General features: G+C 42.8%; 1 protein-coding gene across 11 annotated transcripts in view; it reads left to right on the top strand.

Annotated features, from left to right (window-relative positions):
• NEDD4 (NEDD4 E3 ubiquitin protein ligase) overlaps positions 1–17430 on the top strand; it is a 109715-nt gene that overhangs the window by 58931 nt on the left and 33354 nt on the right. For 9 of the 11 annotated variants that reach the window (XR_010591019.1, XM_065559461.1, XM_005294234.4 and 6 more), the window contains one exon: positions 12423–12473. The exons of the other annotated variants lie outside the window; for them this stretch is intronic. Coding sequence is in view for 8 of the 9 variants with exons in the window: in XM_065559461.1 (XP_065415533.1) it covers positions 12423–12473 (51 nt within the window). In the remaining variant the exon portion in view is untranslated. The remainder of the gene's footprint in view (positions 1–12422; positions 12474–17430) is intronic. 11 annotated transcript variants of the gene reach the window in all.

Genomic DNA, 17430 nt, shown 5'->3' with positions numbered 1-17430 from the left:
CATGAAAAGTTGTTCATTCTCGTCAGACTTACAAGGAACATTGATGTCTGGGTGTTTCAGTAAAAAGAATGTTGGTTTTAAAGGGATCCATTGAGCTCTTATTTTCTTAAGTGGCAATAATCCAGATCCATGTTTGTTTTGTTTAGGCTTTTTTTCTGTTTTCAGTTGATACCTTGTGTTTCTCCAATAAAAACTATACGCTTTCTCATCTCCCATACAGCCATAGACTTGTGTATGGAGACTAGTTTTATGTGCAACTGGTCAAATATTTATGCAGGAAAAACTAAGCATGTTGAGTTTCTGCTTTCTGTGGTACAAGCACTGAAATGTTTATTTTAATAAGGAAAGTTGGTAGAGAAAATCCCTTACTTGAACACTTTGGTCTTGTACAAGAGCTTCTTAGAAAGTTACTCTGAAGAATGTAGTAATTAACCAGTGTGCTGGTGTTGGGTTATTTTTGTGTTTTGTTTTTTTGGAAATGATTTGATTAACTGGAGCACTTTGAGAACAATCCTAGCATGTTCAGCTAGACAAACCAACCTCAATATAAGTTTAAAAACAGATATTATACACTTCACGATGGTAAATGAAGAAATGTCCAAAAGGCTCACTGTTAACTTGGATTTCAGACTTATGAACTTCAAGTATTCAACCAACAGATGAGAATGAATATACTTTACATGTTTAATTGTATCAGGTTTCAGGGTGATTAGCTTTATTTTCTTCCAGTAGCTTTTCTCATTAAGACTCACTTTATCATTGTATTCGAGTCCTTTAAGGGTTGTGACTGCGAATGTTTACCAGCTGTCTTGCGTCCTCGTGTGCTTTTAACTCGGGTATTGGTAAAAAAAAATTAAAATGAGGTATTTTATGTTGATTTATATACTTTTGGGTTGGCAAGTAGAAACTTTGAGTTTCTCTACTTGTCAAGAAATTAGTTCTTGCTTTCAAGCATCTACTTTCCCTGTCTCTTCTGAGGTGGGTCCTTAGATAGCTCGCATGAAACTATCTAAACAAACTGTTTAAAGTCTACTGCCAGTGTACTACGTTGGCATATGTGATGTCTGGGTTTCAGTGCTATTTTGACATTTATTCTCTGAAGCCAGTGGCAGTCAGACTTGTTTATAATAAGACATATTGCTAAAGAGCACCCCTGCTACCTGATCCATGTATCAGGACCTCTTGACCTCCAAACTACTACTATCAGTAAAGGATTTTAATCTCTGGCTGGAAGAAAGCACTGCTAAAAGGTTGATTATAAAGGCTGGCATGCTTAAAATAGCAGGAGAGTGAGTACCAGAAATTAAGTGGATAGCAGCCATGCTGAAGAAAGACACTATCTGTAAGAGGGTTTTTTTTGTTTTTGTTTTTTGTTTTTTAAGTGTAAAGTAGAGATGATTTTTGTCCCACATTCCAGTTTCTTTGAACGGCATGTTTCATTTGAGGATTGCCAAGAACTTGACAAATATTAAATCTTCTCACATTTCTGAGATAAGCATTTAACCCCCTCTTTAAAAATCAATTTGTAGGCAAAAGTGATAGCTATATTTTTTCCAGCTCGTGGGTGTTATGATGTAAAAAATAGCAGTGCTGCTTCCAGTTGGGAAAGCAGGGAAGCTTCAGATATGAAAGCTGCTGTAGCACTTTCTCCCATGCAAATTTGTTTACTAAGAAATGCTTTGCCCTAAAAATGATAATGAGATACACATTCAGTAATTTGAGGCTTTTGAAATCATGGGTCTCCCAGTTGGTAATACATTGTCCTTTTATGCTGGGGCCCCAAGAGCTAGTCATAAATTTTGTTCGTAGGAAAACACCAAGATTTTCAGAATGCTAATGAGTAGTATCATAAGCTAACTGTTCTTTCTTTCTGTGTTCAGCAAAATTAAATGTTCCCTCTGTCAACAGGTCCCCATCTAAAAACAAAATTGACAAACAGATCTGAAGAGGGAGGGTGTTAGGTTTATTGATAAGGGATGGAGTGATTGAAGAGGTACCAGTAGGTTTTAGAGCAGTGGTTCCCAAACTGGGGTTTGTGAACCCTTGGGGGTTCATGAAATCTATCAGGGGGTTCTCAGAAAAAAATTCTGTAATGGCAGACAGAGCCGTCCCTAGGAACTCTGGGCGCGGAGGCCAGCAGCCTGCCCTGTACCATGACTTCCTGGCAGAACAAGTTTAAGCTTTATTGTAGTTGTGCATTATTTGCCTGGACTGCTTAAGACCCAAATGCTTGTGGGAGGAAGTCTTTAATTGCGGTGGCTTCTTAAATACCTTCATGCTGTTTCACGTCTGGTACTCCTTGATGAAACATGTAGGAGGCTTAATCGAAGTGATAGGAGCAAAATTAGTGAAATCTTGGAAGAGTGTTGCCGTTTTCACAGAATCATAGAATATCAGGATTGGAAGGGACCTCAGGAGGTCATCTAGTCCAACCCCTGCTCAAAGCAGGACCAATCCCCAACTAAATCATCCCAGCTAGGGCTTTGTCAAGCCTGACCTTAAAAACCTCTAAGGAAGGAGATTCCACCACCTCCCTAGGTAACCCATTCCAGTGCTTCACCACCCTCCTAGTGAAAAAGTTTTTTCCTACTATACAACCTAAACCTCCCCCACTGCAACTTGAGACCATTACTCCTTGTTCTGTCATTTGGTACCACTGAGAACAGTCTAGATCCATCCTCTTTGGAACCCCCTTTCAGGTAGTTGAAAGCAGCTATCAACTCCCACCTCATTCTTCTCTTCTGCAGACTAAACAATCCCAGTTCCTTCAGCCTCTTCTCAAAAGTCATGTGCTCCAGCCCCCTAATAATTTTTGTTGCCCTCCGCTGGACTCTCTCTCCAATTTTTCCAATCCTTCTTTTAGTGTGGGGCCCAAAACTGGACACAGTACTCCAGATGAGGCCTCACCAATGCCGAATAGAGGCGAATGATCACATCCCTCGATCTGCTGGCAGTGCCCCTACTTATACAGCCCAAGATGCCGTTAGCCTTCTTGGCAACCAGGGCACACTGTTGATTCATATCCAGCTGCTCATCCACTGTAACACCTAGGTCCTTTTCTGCAGAACTGCTGCCTAACCATTCGGTCCCTAGTCTGTTTTCATAATGTAATAAAATTAATAATGTAATGATAAATAATAATGTAATAATAGTGTGTAATAAGCATGTCATAAAAAAACCAAATTAGTTCCAAGATCACTACTTCTATCATTTATGCTCAGGTAAGGAAGAAAATCCCTGGAAATATTCATTTTTTAGGAGGGGGTTTGCGAGATTTGATATTTTTCATGAAAGGGATTCGCAGGTTGTTAAAGTTTTTGGGAACCACTGTTTTAGAGGCAGAGATGTTTTATGAGGGCATGAAGAGTAGTGTAAACATGACACACAATGTGGAGAGTGAGTGGCAATGGGAGACAAAAAGTGAAGGAAGAGGGTAAGTGGGGTGAGTTCTATTAAGCTGAAATTATGAGCATTGGTGTTAAGAGATAGAGAAGGGAGGCAGAGTAGCCAGCGTTGGAGAGCAAGTTTATCTTTTTTTTTTTTTTTTTTTTTTTAAATCGTAATGCCTTCTAGATGTTGTTTTGCTTAATGCCTGCAGCCAGTGGTGTCTTTAGTTACATGACCTATATAATATATTTTGTTGCCTTTGTAAGGCCTCTAGCACTAACAAACACTGTCAAAACTTCAAACTATAAGTGAACATAAAACAACTCATGGTGTGCTGCAATTATACAGGGAGTAATCATTGCATAATCAGTTTTTTCTCCCTGTATTGTTTTCAATGGACCTTGGATTTATCCCAACTGTTCAATACCTGTTTAAAGTCTTACTTTCTTTGGAAGGACAGAATTGGTAATCAAGAGTAAACAGTACAAAATTATTACTTACTGTCAGTCACCATACTTTGTACTATAAATAGGCTGATTTTATGTGACACTTGATCATTGATGGCTTGTAAAGTAAGCACACTGTTGTGTTGCCACATTACAATCATGTCAGCTGGTCAAAGATGCTAAAACTGTGCCTATGCTAATGTTAAGGGGCTTGCCATTTGTTGGCATAGCTTATTTAAAAATAGCACTGTCTTTGTGTGTAGACATATACACATTATGTAAAAATGAGCAGAATTCACATGTCTTGGTTTCAAAAAGTTAAGTGTTACATGACTTGCTAAAAGGAAGCCTCTAATTTGATGATAGGTTTTGCTTCAATTTTAATATTAAGTGTTTAAAATCTGTTTTAATAATTTAAGTTGTATAAATGTGAAAAGTCTACAAAGGTTAAAAATGTTTAGACTGACTCTACACACTGTAAGACTTAACCTGTCCAATAATATATCTAGAAGTCTGGTACTTTGCTCTGAGGCATATTCACTGGCAATCACAATTGGATGAAAATGACTCCTCAGATTCTGCCATGTGGAATGCTGTTGCTGGTAGATGAATGAACAGAGAATAATGCCTTCTCTCCCCGCCCCCTTCTTGCCGCCTGGCTTTAAATATAGACTGGTTCACGCTGCAAAACTGTCATACTACTTGACGCATTTAGCAGTCTTGGTTGGCAGAAGCAAAGATTGCAAGTCAACATAGAAGTGTGAGAGTAGTAGATTAATTTGTACCAGCCTATATATATGTCACTAGTTCCTAAGATCTATTCCTCATCTTCATTAATACTTGTCAATTTCAGGTTGGTGTGGCTTTAAACTGATACTTCGGTCTGAAAACATTTATTGTGTAAAAGACTGTAGTCTGTTATGGTTACTATTACTAGTATGACTAAGAAACAAAATCAAATTCTAATTTTTCAATTTTTTTGCATTTGACAGCATTCAGTATGTCCATTTCACATTTTTCCCTGGATGTAAATCACATAGCTGGAAGGGAAAGCAAAATCTAAAAAGAGTGGGGGGAAGATTGTAAAACCATATTGGTGTGGAATAGATGTAATACCTGAAACAATTACTAGCTCTATCTCCTTTTAAAAAAAAAAAAAAATTTCAAGTTGGTCTTCCTTTAATAACAAACCTTCCATCTACTGCAAAAAATTGGATGGCTGCATTTGTATGAAAATCTAGCATGAAATTCAGGAAACTGTTCCTTTTGTTCTCTTCTCTAAAAGTTTCAGTATCAGATTTCCAAATCTGATTCTAAAACTAGATTAGAAACCTTTCATTGAACTTACTTTTTTGGCATCAAGAAAGCATACAAATTTTTGAACGAAATAGCTAGTCTGAGTCTGCATATATACAATGTCCTTACTTAACATTCAGCTCTAGACAGACCCCAAGTGTTCAAGCTTCTGCTCTCTACTAAACAGATGGCTTAAGATAGAGACTCTGATTTTTTCCAGCCTCTGAAATAAAAATGCATAGCTTCCTTCATTTATATTGTAGAGCCACCATACTAAAATGCTAATTCCTTGCTTTTAGTTCCTTATTAAATAGCGTTTTGCTATTAACTTCATCAAGCATATAAATGATGAGATGACACAAAGCTTAAGAGGAAAAAAAGGTTATACAGTAACTCCTCACTTAACGTCCTCCCACTTAACGTTGTTTCGAAGTTACATCGCTGCTCCATTAGGGAACATACTCGTTGAAAATTGCGCAATGCTCCCTTATAATGTCGTTTGCCTGACTTTACAAGGGAGCATTGCACAAGTTCCACTTCTCCGCCTCTTCCCCCTCCCTTCCTCCCTCTTTCCCAATGCTTCCCCCGCCGCCAAACAGCTGTTTGGAGGCGCTTAGGACTTTCTGGGAGGGAGGGAGCGAGCGACCAGGGAAGCTGTCCCCACCCCCGGTAGGCAGGGCCACCCGGAATGCAGGAGCTGCAGGGCTCTGGGCTAAAGGGGCCCTGGGGCCCTGGCCTGCAGCTCTAAAGCCCCTTTCGGAAGGCAGCCCTGCGAACATGGGCCAGAGGAGATGGGGCAGCTGCGCAGCCAGCGGCTGGAGAGAAGCGGTGCTTTCCCCTTCAAAGCCGGCTGGAGAGAACCGGCGCTTCTCTCTGGCTGCGCGGCTGCCCCTGATCCTCTTGAGTCCTCTGGGCCACATTCTGAAAGGGGCTTTAGAGCTGCAGGCCAGGGCCCTGCAGTCCCTAAAGCCCCTGTGTTCTGGGTGGCCCTGCCTGCCAGTGTGGGGGGGTGCAGCTCCCAGAATCGCGGCCATAGGAGCAGTGCCACGCTGCGCAGAGCCACCTGCACACCGCCTGCACCAAACAAAAGCTGCCCCAGGTAAGTGCTCTGCATCTCCTGTCTGCCCCAGCCCTGAGCCGCCTCCCCGCACCCCCACCCTGAGCGCCCTCCCGCACCCTGATGCCCTCCCAGACCCCGCACCCCACCCTGGGCGCCCTCCCAGACCCTGCACCCCCAGCCCTGAGTCCCAGGGGTAAGCTAGGGGCACAGTCACTCCACTGGGGCTGCAGATGTTTCTTCCTCACTTTCTGCAATGCTGAAAAGTTCTGTTGGTTTTTATCACTGCTGTCTCTGATTAGTTTTTGCCCCTGGTCTGAGACATTTTTAGTTTTGGTACAGATCTCTAAAAAGGAAAGTAGCTACAAGTGTTAAATCTGCAAGTGAGCAGGAGCTTGAAAGAGTACATTTCTACTCCACCTAGAACATTGAGAGTTGTGTCACAGTCTAATATTTGAAAGCCCCTCTAAAATGGGAGCTAAAATAGTAAACCACAGTAATAAGGAAACTCAGAGGTTAAGAGGAGGCTGAGTTCAAAGCTAACATCTATCTGCTTTTAATATTGCAGACCTGCAAGACAATAGTCTAAATCAGGGCTCAGCAACCTTTCAGCAGTGGTGTGCTGAGTCTTCATTTATTCACTCTAATTTAAGGTTTCGCGTGCCGGTAATACATTTTAATGTTTTTAGAAGGTCTCTTTCTCTAAGTCTATAATATATAACTAAATTATTGTTGTATGTAAAGTAAATAAGGTTTTTAAAATGTTTAAGAAGCTTCATTTAAAATTTAATTAAAATGCAGAGCCCCCAGACTGGTGGCCAGGACCCGGGCAGTGTGAGTGCCACTGAAAATCAGCTTGCATGCTGCAGGTTGCCTACCCCTGGTCTAAATACTACTGCTTGCTACAGTAAATGTTAATGAAATGAATGCAGTTTCTCCAGCTTCTTGGAAAATCAAATAGATTAGGGAACAAAATATTGGAAAACTCATGTGTGTTGGCTTGAAAATTTCTTCCCAGCAAGAATAACTTTTTTTTTTTCATGGCATAAGTACTAGGTTGCATACAGAAGGCTCTGAACACAAAAGCATTCTATTAGAGAACCTTCTAATCACATTAAAATATATTTTAGGTGCTCTGTAGATCAAAGAATAAGAATCTAATGGCCTGATCCAAAGGGTATAGAAATCAAAGAACTGCTATTAACTTAAGTGGGTTTAGCTGGTTGCATTGTATTTGGAAGTATCTTAAACAGGAGTTTGTGATGTAGACCAGAACTTTTTCCAAACTTAAAGACTGAATTTGAATTACTTCATGAGGTTGACACTTTTGCTTATGATTTGATGATTTACCAATGTTAAAATGACATTGAAAATACTCAATTTATATTTCCAGGAAAGGCATTAATACCAGAAAGCAAGCCCTATATTAATCTTCATTGTTTGTTCATTCATATGAAAATAATTATGCTAGTTGAATGGGACAGTTTTTATTTCATATCCTTCAATAGTTGTGCTGAGGACTAATTGCAGGGCCACCCAGAGGATTCAGGGGGCCTGGGGCAAAGCGGGGGAACTGCAGCGCTTGTACTCACCTGGCGGCGGTCTGGGTCTTCGGCAGCGGGGGGCCCTTCAGTCGCTCCGCGTCTTCGGTGGCATTTCGGCGACAGGGGGCCCTTCAGTGCTGCCAAAGACCTGGACCGCCGCCGGGCCAGGGCTCATGGGGCCCACTTGGGGCAAATTGCCCCACTTGCCCCTCCCCCCCCCGGGCGGCCCTGACTAATTGTGTAAACTTGTATTTGTTTCTTTTTGTTCTAGATTAAATGTATTGCTTAAGTTGTGAGTTCTCCACCCAGTGTGGAGGATGTCATGAACAGGTGTCTGGGGTTACAGCCGCCCTGGCCTTCCCATTTTGGGAGGGAGGTTTGAGGCTAGCATAAATAGTTTGTGCGCGGTGGTGACTAGCTCTGCTTCAGGAACCAGCATGCATCATTCAGCGTGCTCTCATAGCTGAGCATGGATAGGTTATCGAAGCATGCTTATTGGATGTTTGAGTTCAATAGATACTTGCTCTGTCAGTGGGAGGGTACATGACTAACATTCCATTAAGAATAAAAGTAGACCCAGTGTAAAGAAAGTACAGAAAGAAAGCACTGTCTAATGGTTAAGGCAGTTGAATGCTGCCCTGGGGAATTGGATTCTATCCCTGCCTCTGTCACAGAGTTCCTATATGATGCTTGGCAAATCACTTGAACCAGACTCTTCACAAGTGCTGATTAACTCTGTGGTCCTCATCTTCTGGGTGTCCAACCTGAGATCCTGGGGTAGGGTGACCAGATAGCAAGTGTGAAAAATGGGGACTGAGGGAGGGATGATAGATGCCTCACCTGTATAAAACAAAGACCTGAATGTTGGGACTGTCCCTATAAAATTGAGACATCTGGTCACCCTACCGTGAGTTTTGATTTGCGGAAGTGTTGGGCACTCTCAGGTCCAACTGAAGTCAATGGGAGCTGTTACTTAAAGATGTCAAGAGCTGTATAATGCTAAGCACTCTGAAAAAATGAGGTTGTAGGCATTCCGGCTTTCTAATTCAGTCTCATTGCCCAGACAGTGCCAGTTTCTTTTCCTGGTATTTTCCCTTCCTCCCCCAAAATCCAATCTTAGGGTACGTCTACACTACTCGCCGGATCAGCGGGTAGTGATCGATCGATCCCCGATTGCTCTGCCGTCGACTCCGGAACTCTCCACCATGGCGAGAGGCGGAAGCGGAGTCGACGGGGGAGCGGCGGCCGTTGATCCTGCGCCGCGAGGACGCGAAGTGAGTGATTCTAAGTCGATCTAAGATGCGTCGACTTCAGCTACGCTATTCTCGTCGCTGAAGTTGCGTATCTTAGATCGATTTTCCTCCCCCCTTCTCCCCCCAGTGTAGACCTGGCCTTAGTCTCAGCAGGTTCCCAGTCTAGTCCTTTTTCCTCCTCCTTGGGCTGGCTTTTGTCCCTTCTGCATTTGCATCTGTTTCCTCCTCCATGGTACTTAGGTATCACTGGGAAGGTGATGCGTGTCAATAAGAGCACAGGAAAGACAGGCTCCCTGATCTCAGTCCCAGTGCTGAGTCCAGAGTAGACGTTACAAGGGAAAGTCTGGCTTTATTCCTGGGCTGGAGGGAGTATGCTCATTTCATGTGTGGGGATGTTGTAGATGCTGTCTGGTTAGCACTAGGGCCTGTAAAGAGATGGAGCATGCTCATTGAGGAATGAATTGATGTTTGCTGCTAAAAAAAATAAAGTCTCTGAGCTTATGCAAACTGATTCTTCCCCCACCCCCCCAAGGTCAGATTTGTGTGGATTTTCATGGGATGGCAAAAGGCACATCTCTAGAAGTGGGTGGGCTGTGTGTCAAATTTCAAATCCTTGCTCCAAAGCTGTTCAAAGAAAAGGTCACCAGAACTTAACATGGGTAAAACATATTTTTCTCTAACCTCATTCTTCGAAATGGCTGAATTGTTTTTGCTGAAATTTTCCAATAAACTTATGCCTGAGGCAGACACCTGGCATGTAAGCTTTCAGCCCACATGGTTAAAATTTGGCTAAGTTATAAGAAACTGAAAATAGGGTCTTGTAATGGGAAGCATCAGGCAACCTTAATAGACTGTGCTATCGGCCCCATCTATAAATGTTTCAAGTGTTGACGTGTATACTAAGAGCCCATCAGTTTTTACTCATTGAGGGGGTGACCAGGGAAGTGGCTTGTCTTCCAAGAGTCCTTTTAAATCAGTGCTTCCGTTAGGTATGATAAAAAGATGTCAGGCTTGAGGGAGGTTATTAGAAGAGAGGGTAGTGAACATTTGTATCTGAGTTTTATACAATCTACATTACATAGGATAACTTGGAGATAACGAGGTTAGTTCAATCAGGGAGGGTGAGGTGCTCTGCTAGCAGTTGAGGTGTGAACACCAAGGGAAGAGAAACTGCTTCTGTAGTTGGATAGCCATTCACAGTCTTTGTTTAATCCTGATCTGATGGTGTCAAATTTGCAAATGAACTGGAGCTCAGCAGTTTCTCTTTGGAGTCTGCTCCTGAAGTTTTTTTGCTGTAAGATGGCTACCTTTACGTCTGCTATTGTGTGACCAGGGAGGTTGAAGTGTTCTCCTACAGGTTTTTGTATATTGCCATTCCTGATATCTGACTTGTGTCCATTTATCCTCTTGCGTAGTGACTGTCCAGTTTGGCCAATGTACATAGCAGAGGGGCATTGCTGGCAAATGACGGCATATGTAACATTGGTGGACATGCAGGTGAATGAGCCGGTGATGTTGTAGCTGATCTGGTTAGGTCCTGTGATGGTGTGCTGGTGAGAATATGCTTAAGGTTGGCGGGTTGTCTGTGGGCGAGGACTGGCCTGCCTCCCAAGGTCTGTGAAAGTGAGGTATCATTGTCCAGGATGAGAAAACTACAATGCATTGGTGACCTCCCAGAAAACATCATCCTAGCCACCATGGATGTAGAGGCTCTCTACACAAACATCCCACACACAGATGGAATACAAGCTGTCGGGAACAGTATCCCTGATGATGACACAGCACAGCTTGTTGCTGAGCTCTGTGACTTTATCCTCACGCACAATTATTTCAAATTTGGTGACAATATATACCTCCAGACCAGTGGCACCGCTATGGGCACCCGCATGGCCCCACAATATGCCAACATTTTTATGGCTGACCTGGAACAACGCTTCCTCAGCTCTTGTCCACTCACGCCCCTTCTCTGCCTACGCTACATTGATGACATGTTCATCATCTGGACCCATGGGAAGGAGACCCTGGAAGAATTCCACCATGATTTCAACAGTTTCCACCCCACTATCAACCTCAGCCTGGACCAATCTACATGGGAGGTCCACTTTCTAGACACCACAGTACAAATAAGCGATGGCCACGTTAACACCACCCTATACCGAAAACCCACCGACCGCTATGCCTACCTTCATGCCTGCAGCTTCCACCCCGGACACACCACATGATCCATCGTCTACAGCCAAGCACTGAGGTACAACCGCATCTGCTCCAACCCCTCAGACAAAGACCAACACCTACAAGATCTTCACCAAGTATTCTCAAAACTACGAGACCCACACAAGGAAATAGAGAAACAAATCAACAGAGCCAGACGTGTACCCAGAAGCCTCCTGCTACAAGACAGGCCCAAAAAAGAAACCAACAGAACTCCACTGGCCATCACCTACAGTCCTCAGCTTAAACCTCTCCAACACATCATCAGTGATCTACAACCCATCCTGGACAATGATCCCTCACTTTCACAGACCTTGGGAGGCAGGCCAGTCCTCGCCCACAGACAACCCGCCAACCTTAAGCATATTCTCACCAGCAACCACGCACCGCACCATAACAACTTTAACTCAGGAACCAACCCATGCAACAAACCTCGATGCCAACTCTGCCCACATATCTACACCAGCAACACCATCACAGGACCTAACCAGATCAGCTACAACATCACCAGCTCATTCACCTGCACGTCCACCAATGTTATATATGCCATCATGTGCCAGCAATGCCCCTCTGCTATGTACATTGGCCAAACTGGACAGTCACTACGCAAGAGGATAAATAGACACAAGTCAGATATCAGGAATGGCAATATACAAGAACCTGTAGGAGAACACTTCAACCTCCCTGGCCACACAATAGCAGATGTAAAGGTAGCCCTTACAGCAAAAAAACTTCAGGAGCAGACTCCAAAGAGAAACTGCTGAGCTCCAGTTCATTTGCAAATTTGACACCATCAGATCAGGATTAAACAAAGACTGTGAATGGCTATCCAACTACAGAAGCAGTTTCTCCTCCCTTGGTGTTCACACCTCAACTGCTAGCAGAGCACCTCACCCTCCCTGATTGAACTAACCTCGTTATCTCCATACTGATTTATACCTGCCTCTGGAAATTTCCATTACTTGCATCTGAAGAAGTGAGGTTCTTACCCACGAAAGCTTATGCTCCCAAGACTTCTGTTAGTCTTAAAGGTGCCACAGGACCCTCTGTTGCTTTTTACAGATTCAGATTAACACGGCTACCCCTCTGATACTTCAAATTCTTAGAATACATTGCAGTATTAGGGCTTTCCATGAGCTAGAGACAATATCTTATGGATTTATTACTTCATAACATTTTTCATGATTTAAAACTTTTCCTTTTTTTTTTTTTTTTTTTTTTTGTACAGACAAGAGATGACTTCCTAGGTCAAGTGGATGTTCCTCTTCATCAATTACCGGTTTGTATTTAAGATGACCTAAAGCAATCCTGTTGGCATACACAATTATATATTATTCATTGGGACAAATATATAGTATCAATAGGCTTTATTAAATTCTGCCTTTTCTAATATTTTGGCACATCTTTCTCAGAACTAAAATAATGCAACTTAAACAATGTTATGCTTATGTATGGGCTTCTGCTAATAAATGAGTTCTCTTACTCCTTATTCCTGAAGAAACTAAGGTTTGATGTTCATACCCGAAAGATTAGATTGACTCTTGTTGTTCTTTTATTTCTCATTCTAGCTTTCTGTAAGGTACAGAGGAAATTTAGAAGGCTTTCTTTCTGGTTACTCTTAATTTTAAACATCTTTATTTTTTAAAAAATTTTTTTGCTGAAAACAGAAAACTGACACAGTAAGAAATACAGTTGAAGTAATCTAGTTGTGTACATTTTTTATTCTGCAGTTTTCATCCATTTGCAAAACCCTCAGCTTTAAGGAAACTTATGCAGCAAAATTGGGGACGGGAGGAAAATAAATTAAAAAGAATAATGTTTCCACTTGCATATAGTGCCTTCATCCAAGGATCAGAAAACTTCACAGATTGCTAAAGAAATCTTGAAGCAGCCATTTTAAAGTGGGAAAACTAAGACAGAGAGCCCAGCCAAGAGCAGTTGTTCTCCTTCCTTCCTTGACGAGCTGTGGTGAACTTCCCAGAGTGGGAGCGCCTTAGTAGAAAGACACCAGGCTTCACAGTAATCCCAGACACATAGGATGGGTCAGGAAGTACAGTGTTTGAGGTGGTGCCGTCTAAAGGGGAGACATTCCCATCAGGCGGGAGCTGAGGAGGCAACAGCAGTTCCCACAGGTCTCTGGAGACAAGAGATAGCACTTTTTTTTTTCCCCCTTTTCTTCCAGTTTGGACTCTGTGTATTCTTCTTTGCTGATTAGTTGTTTTTGACTTTTTCTCACCCATCTTCCTCTGTAACTCTGTGTGTTCTCCATTCTCAGTCTTGCTTTCCTCTTCTTCAATGTCACATGTACTTCCTTTCACTACTCCTTTGCTCACCCACATAACTTTTTTAAAATAAAAGACTGGAATTAACATTTGCCAGCTGTCATTCTGATTGTGTAACTGACATCCCTTTCTTTCACTCATTTGATTATAAGCTTTGAGTCAGGGACTGTCTTATACAAACACACAACACCAAAATACAAGGAGACACCAACACTGAGGCCATTGGGTGCTACCTAAAGACAATAAATAATGCACACTGCAAAGTGATCAGAGTCAGCAGTAGAATCCTAGACCACCTACACCTGCATAGTCAAAAATTTGTTATAATATTTATAGAAATACAAATAGGAGAAACAGTGGCACTACCTTTTTTCCTTTTTTTTTTTTTTTTTTTTTTTTTTTTTTTTTAAGTAAGGCAAAATACATTGAGGGCTACAAAATGCTGCAGGCCCTTGAGGCTTTGCAGGTTCAAGATAAGAGATGGGAATCTCCCAACTCCCAATTTATTCAAACAAAGAAAAGATTGACAGGTCAAATTGGGTTTCACTTAGGAAAGAAACATTTTAAAATGCATAAACCTAGCCTTTACTTAATCTTTCTTATGCTCCTTTTCCCTCTTCATTCCTAGTCCCTTCTTTCTCATGATTTTCCCTTTTTCCCATCCCCACTTTTGTCCCAGTCACACTGAAAATATAATAATTTGGCTGAACCACTTTTGAAAGATTCTCAGCGACCACGTGTTGACTGATCCACAATGACCAGTTCTAAAGCCCTCCTTCTAGACCAGGTCAAGATCTAGATCTTCAAATGTTACCTGTGAATAAAAGGAATGCATTCCATATAGCAAATACAACAATGCATTCCTGTTCACCAGGCTTGCACAACATGCGGCCCCCGGGCAAGCGGTGGGATGGGGCTGCCGGGTTCACCCTCTGCCCAGGAGTGGGGGGGCGGGGGCTTGCACTCCCCCCGGCCAGAGCAGGGCTATCCAGGGCAGGGCGCGGCGGGGAGACGGAGCCCGGGATCGGCAGGAGGGGCCCGAAGACGGAGGAGAAGGGGTGGGACCTCTGCCCCCAACGGGGGGAGAGCGGGCAGCGCCGCCTCACAGCCCCATGTGCGCAGAGCGGGTCTGTCACTTCCAGGGCCCACTGAGGCGGGAAGTGCTGGGCACAAGGCAGAGCCGGTAAGTGCCGAGTGAGGGGAGGGCACTGGCCTGGGCTCGAGCCGTAGCTTGGGGCAGGGGGACACTGGGCCGAAACTCCCCCTAAATCCCCCCCTTCTGTTGGGGGTAGGGTAGGGTAGCTACTGCGCTAGTTGGTTCCAGGGCGGTCTCCGTAGTGATTGGGGGCGGGAGTTGAACTGTCTGTGGGCAGCCAGGAAATCCCTGTGGGGGAGGGGTGTGTGTGTGTGTGTGTGTTGCACCTGCCGTACCCCAACTGCTGCCCCCTTCCCTGGTCCAGGGACTTTTCCCCTCCCCGGCCCCAACCCACTGTCTCCCCCCAGGGCTCCCTGCGGCCCCTATGTTTGTGTGTTGGACAGTCGCATCCAATCCCTTCATACTGCCCCCCCTTCCCCCTCCCCTTAGTTCCTAGCCCCATCAAATTCCTTCAAACTGCCCCCCTTTCACCTCCCCTTATTTCATGGGGAGATAAGCTGAGCGGGCGGGCAGTGGTGGCGAGGCTTTACACTTGGGGGGTGGTTAGGAGGCGAGCAGCGAGTCGATGGCTAGAGGGAGGCATCCATTTTCAGTATTTTAATTTTTGGTACTGCTGTGTGCAGTAATATAGTTATCCCTGGGGGGTTGAAGAGGGGTGTGATGGTGGGGCTGAGCGGGGACGGGGCAGGTCCTATTTTACTACTGTGATCTGGTCACCATATGCGTGCCATTTCTTTCCCCCTCTACAGGCTTCCACACACCGTCAGTGCCTTGCTAATGTGACACGCGCTGTGAGATATCTATTCTCTTTGTGTGTGACTGTGAGTGTTTCCCTTGTGTGTGAATTTATTCAACAAAATCTTGAGCTTCATAATGGATACCATGAGTGAAAAGAAAAATAGAATCGGAGCACAGAGTTTTCAACACTGAATGGACGAATAAATACTTATGTACTGTTTCCAAAGATAAAATACTGTGCCTCGTGTGTTGTGAAACGTTAGCCATTCCAAAAGAATACAACCTTCGGCGGCACTTTGAAACTAAACATCCCAATCTCGCCAAATTGAACCCAAATGAAAAAATAATTAAAGCAGCCAGTTTAGCGAAAAACCTTAGTGGAGAACAGCAAATTTTCAAGAAAGTGAGCACTGAGAACGATACGGTTACTAAGGTAAGCTTTCAAATTTCTAAGGAAATTGCTGCTGCTGGGAAATGCTTCACAGAAGGCGAGTTTTTAAAAAAGTGTATGTTGATTGCTGTATCTGAGTTATGCCCAGAAAAGAGGGGAATATTTGACAATGTTAGTCTATCACGCATGACGGTACAGAGAAGAATAGCTGACGTTTCTACCAATCTAAGTGATCAGTTAAAGCAGAGAGTCAGTGAATTCTGCTTTTACTCCCTAGCTATGGATGAAAGCACTGATTTAAAAGACACCGCCCAATTTCTTATTTTTATTAGAGGTATTGATAAAAACTTTGAAATTACTGAAGAATTTGGCATGTGTGCCATGACGGAAAAGACCGGAAAAGAAATCTCCAGTGAAGTGATAAAATGCATGAATGATAAGTCGGGATTAGATTTCACAAACTTGATGGCCATTTGTACTGATGGTGCTCCAGCTATGTGTGGAAAAAATGTTGGAGCAGTTACTCTTCTTGAAGAATTTATCGGGAGACAAATAATCAAACATCTCTGCATTATACATCAGCAGGTTTTGTGTAGCAAAGTCTTAAAATTTGAGCATGTAATGTCAGTGGTAGTTTCCATTGTAAACTACATCCGTTCTAAGGACTAAAACATAGAACATTTCGAGCCTTTCTTGAAGGGGTAGATGCCAAGTGCAGCGACTTAATCTACCATATGGAAGTGAGGTGGTTGAGTCGAGGAAGAGTGGTCCAGCGTGTTGTTGCTTTGAAAGAGGAGGTAGCAAAATTCCTAGAAAATGGGCCAATAAAATTCCCAGAGCTTGACGAGTCCTGGAATCAAGATCTTTCTGTTTTGTGATATTACAGCACACCTGAATGATCTCAACATTCAACTTCAGGGAAAAAATCAACTTATATTTCAAATGTGTGCAGCAGTGAAAGCTTTCAAAATGAAATTGAAACTTTTCAGAAGTCAGCTGTCAAAAGGTGAAATGTGTCACTTTCCCACTTGTGCACAAGCGTATCGCTCAGCACAAACACGCCGAGTTAGAAGAAGAATACGCAAAGCACGTTACTCTTTTTTGATTGAAGAATTTGACCAAAGACTGACTTTGTCTAAAGAAGAAGACGTCCAATTGAAGCTGATTGAAGATCCCTTTTCTGTGGATCCAGAGGAAGTGCCACTAGATTTGCAGTTAGAGGTTATTGAACTTCAATGTTCGGCAGTTTAACAAAATAAGCACAGAGAAAGCAGCCTGCAGGACTTCTACAAAAGTCTGGACAATTAAAAATACAAAAATCTTATCGAAGTTGCACTGAAAATGTTCAGCATTTTTAGAAGCACTTAAATTTTTGGAAGAACAAACATTTTCCATCATGAACATGAATAAAAACAAGCAACGTTCTTCTCTGACTGATGACCATTTGGAAGACGTTATGAAAATATCCACTTCAAATATAATCCCAGAATACGACAAGCTTGTTGCCGAAAAGAGATGTAATATCTCTCATTAAATTTGCAAGGCAATTATGGAAAGTACAAATGTTTTCTTTCAACGGAACAGATTTTTTCATTTTTCTATGATTCATAAAAAAATTAAAATGAAAAAAATTGTTTGATTTAATTGAAAATTTCGTAATAAAGTATCA

The sequence above is a fragment of the Chrysemys picta genome, chromosome 10 (assembly GCF_011386835.1).
Source record: "Chrysemys picta bellii isolate R12L10 chromosome 10, ASM1138683v2, whole genome shotgun sequence".
In the NCBI taxonomy this organism is placed as follows: domain Eukaryota; kingdom Metazoa; phylum Chordata; order Testudines; family Emydidae; genus Chrysemys; species Chrysemys picta.
This window is presented reverse-complemented; position numbering and strand designations above follow the sequence as displayed.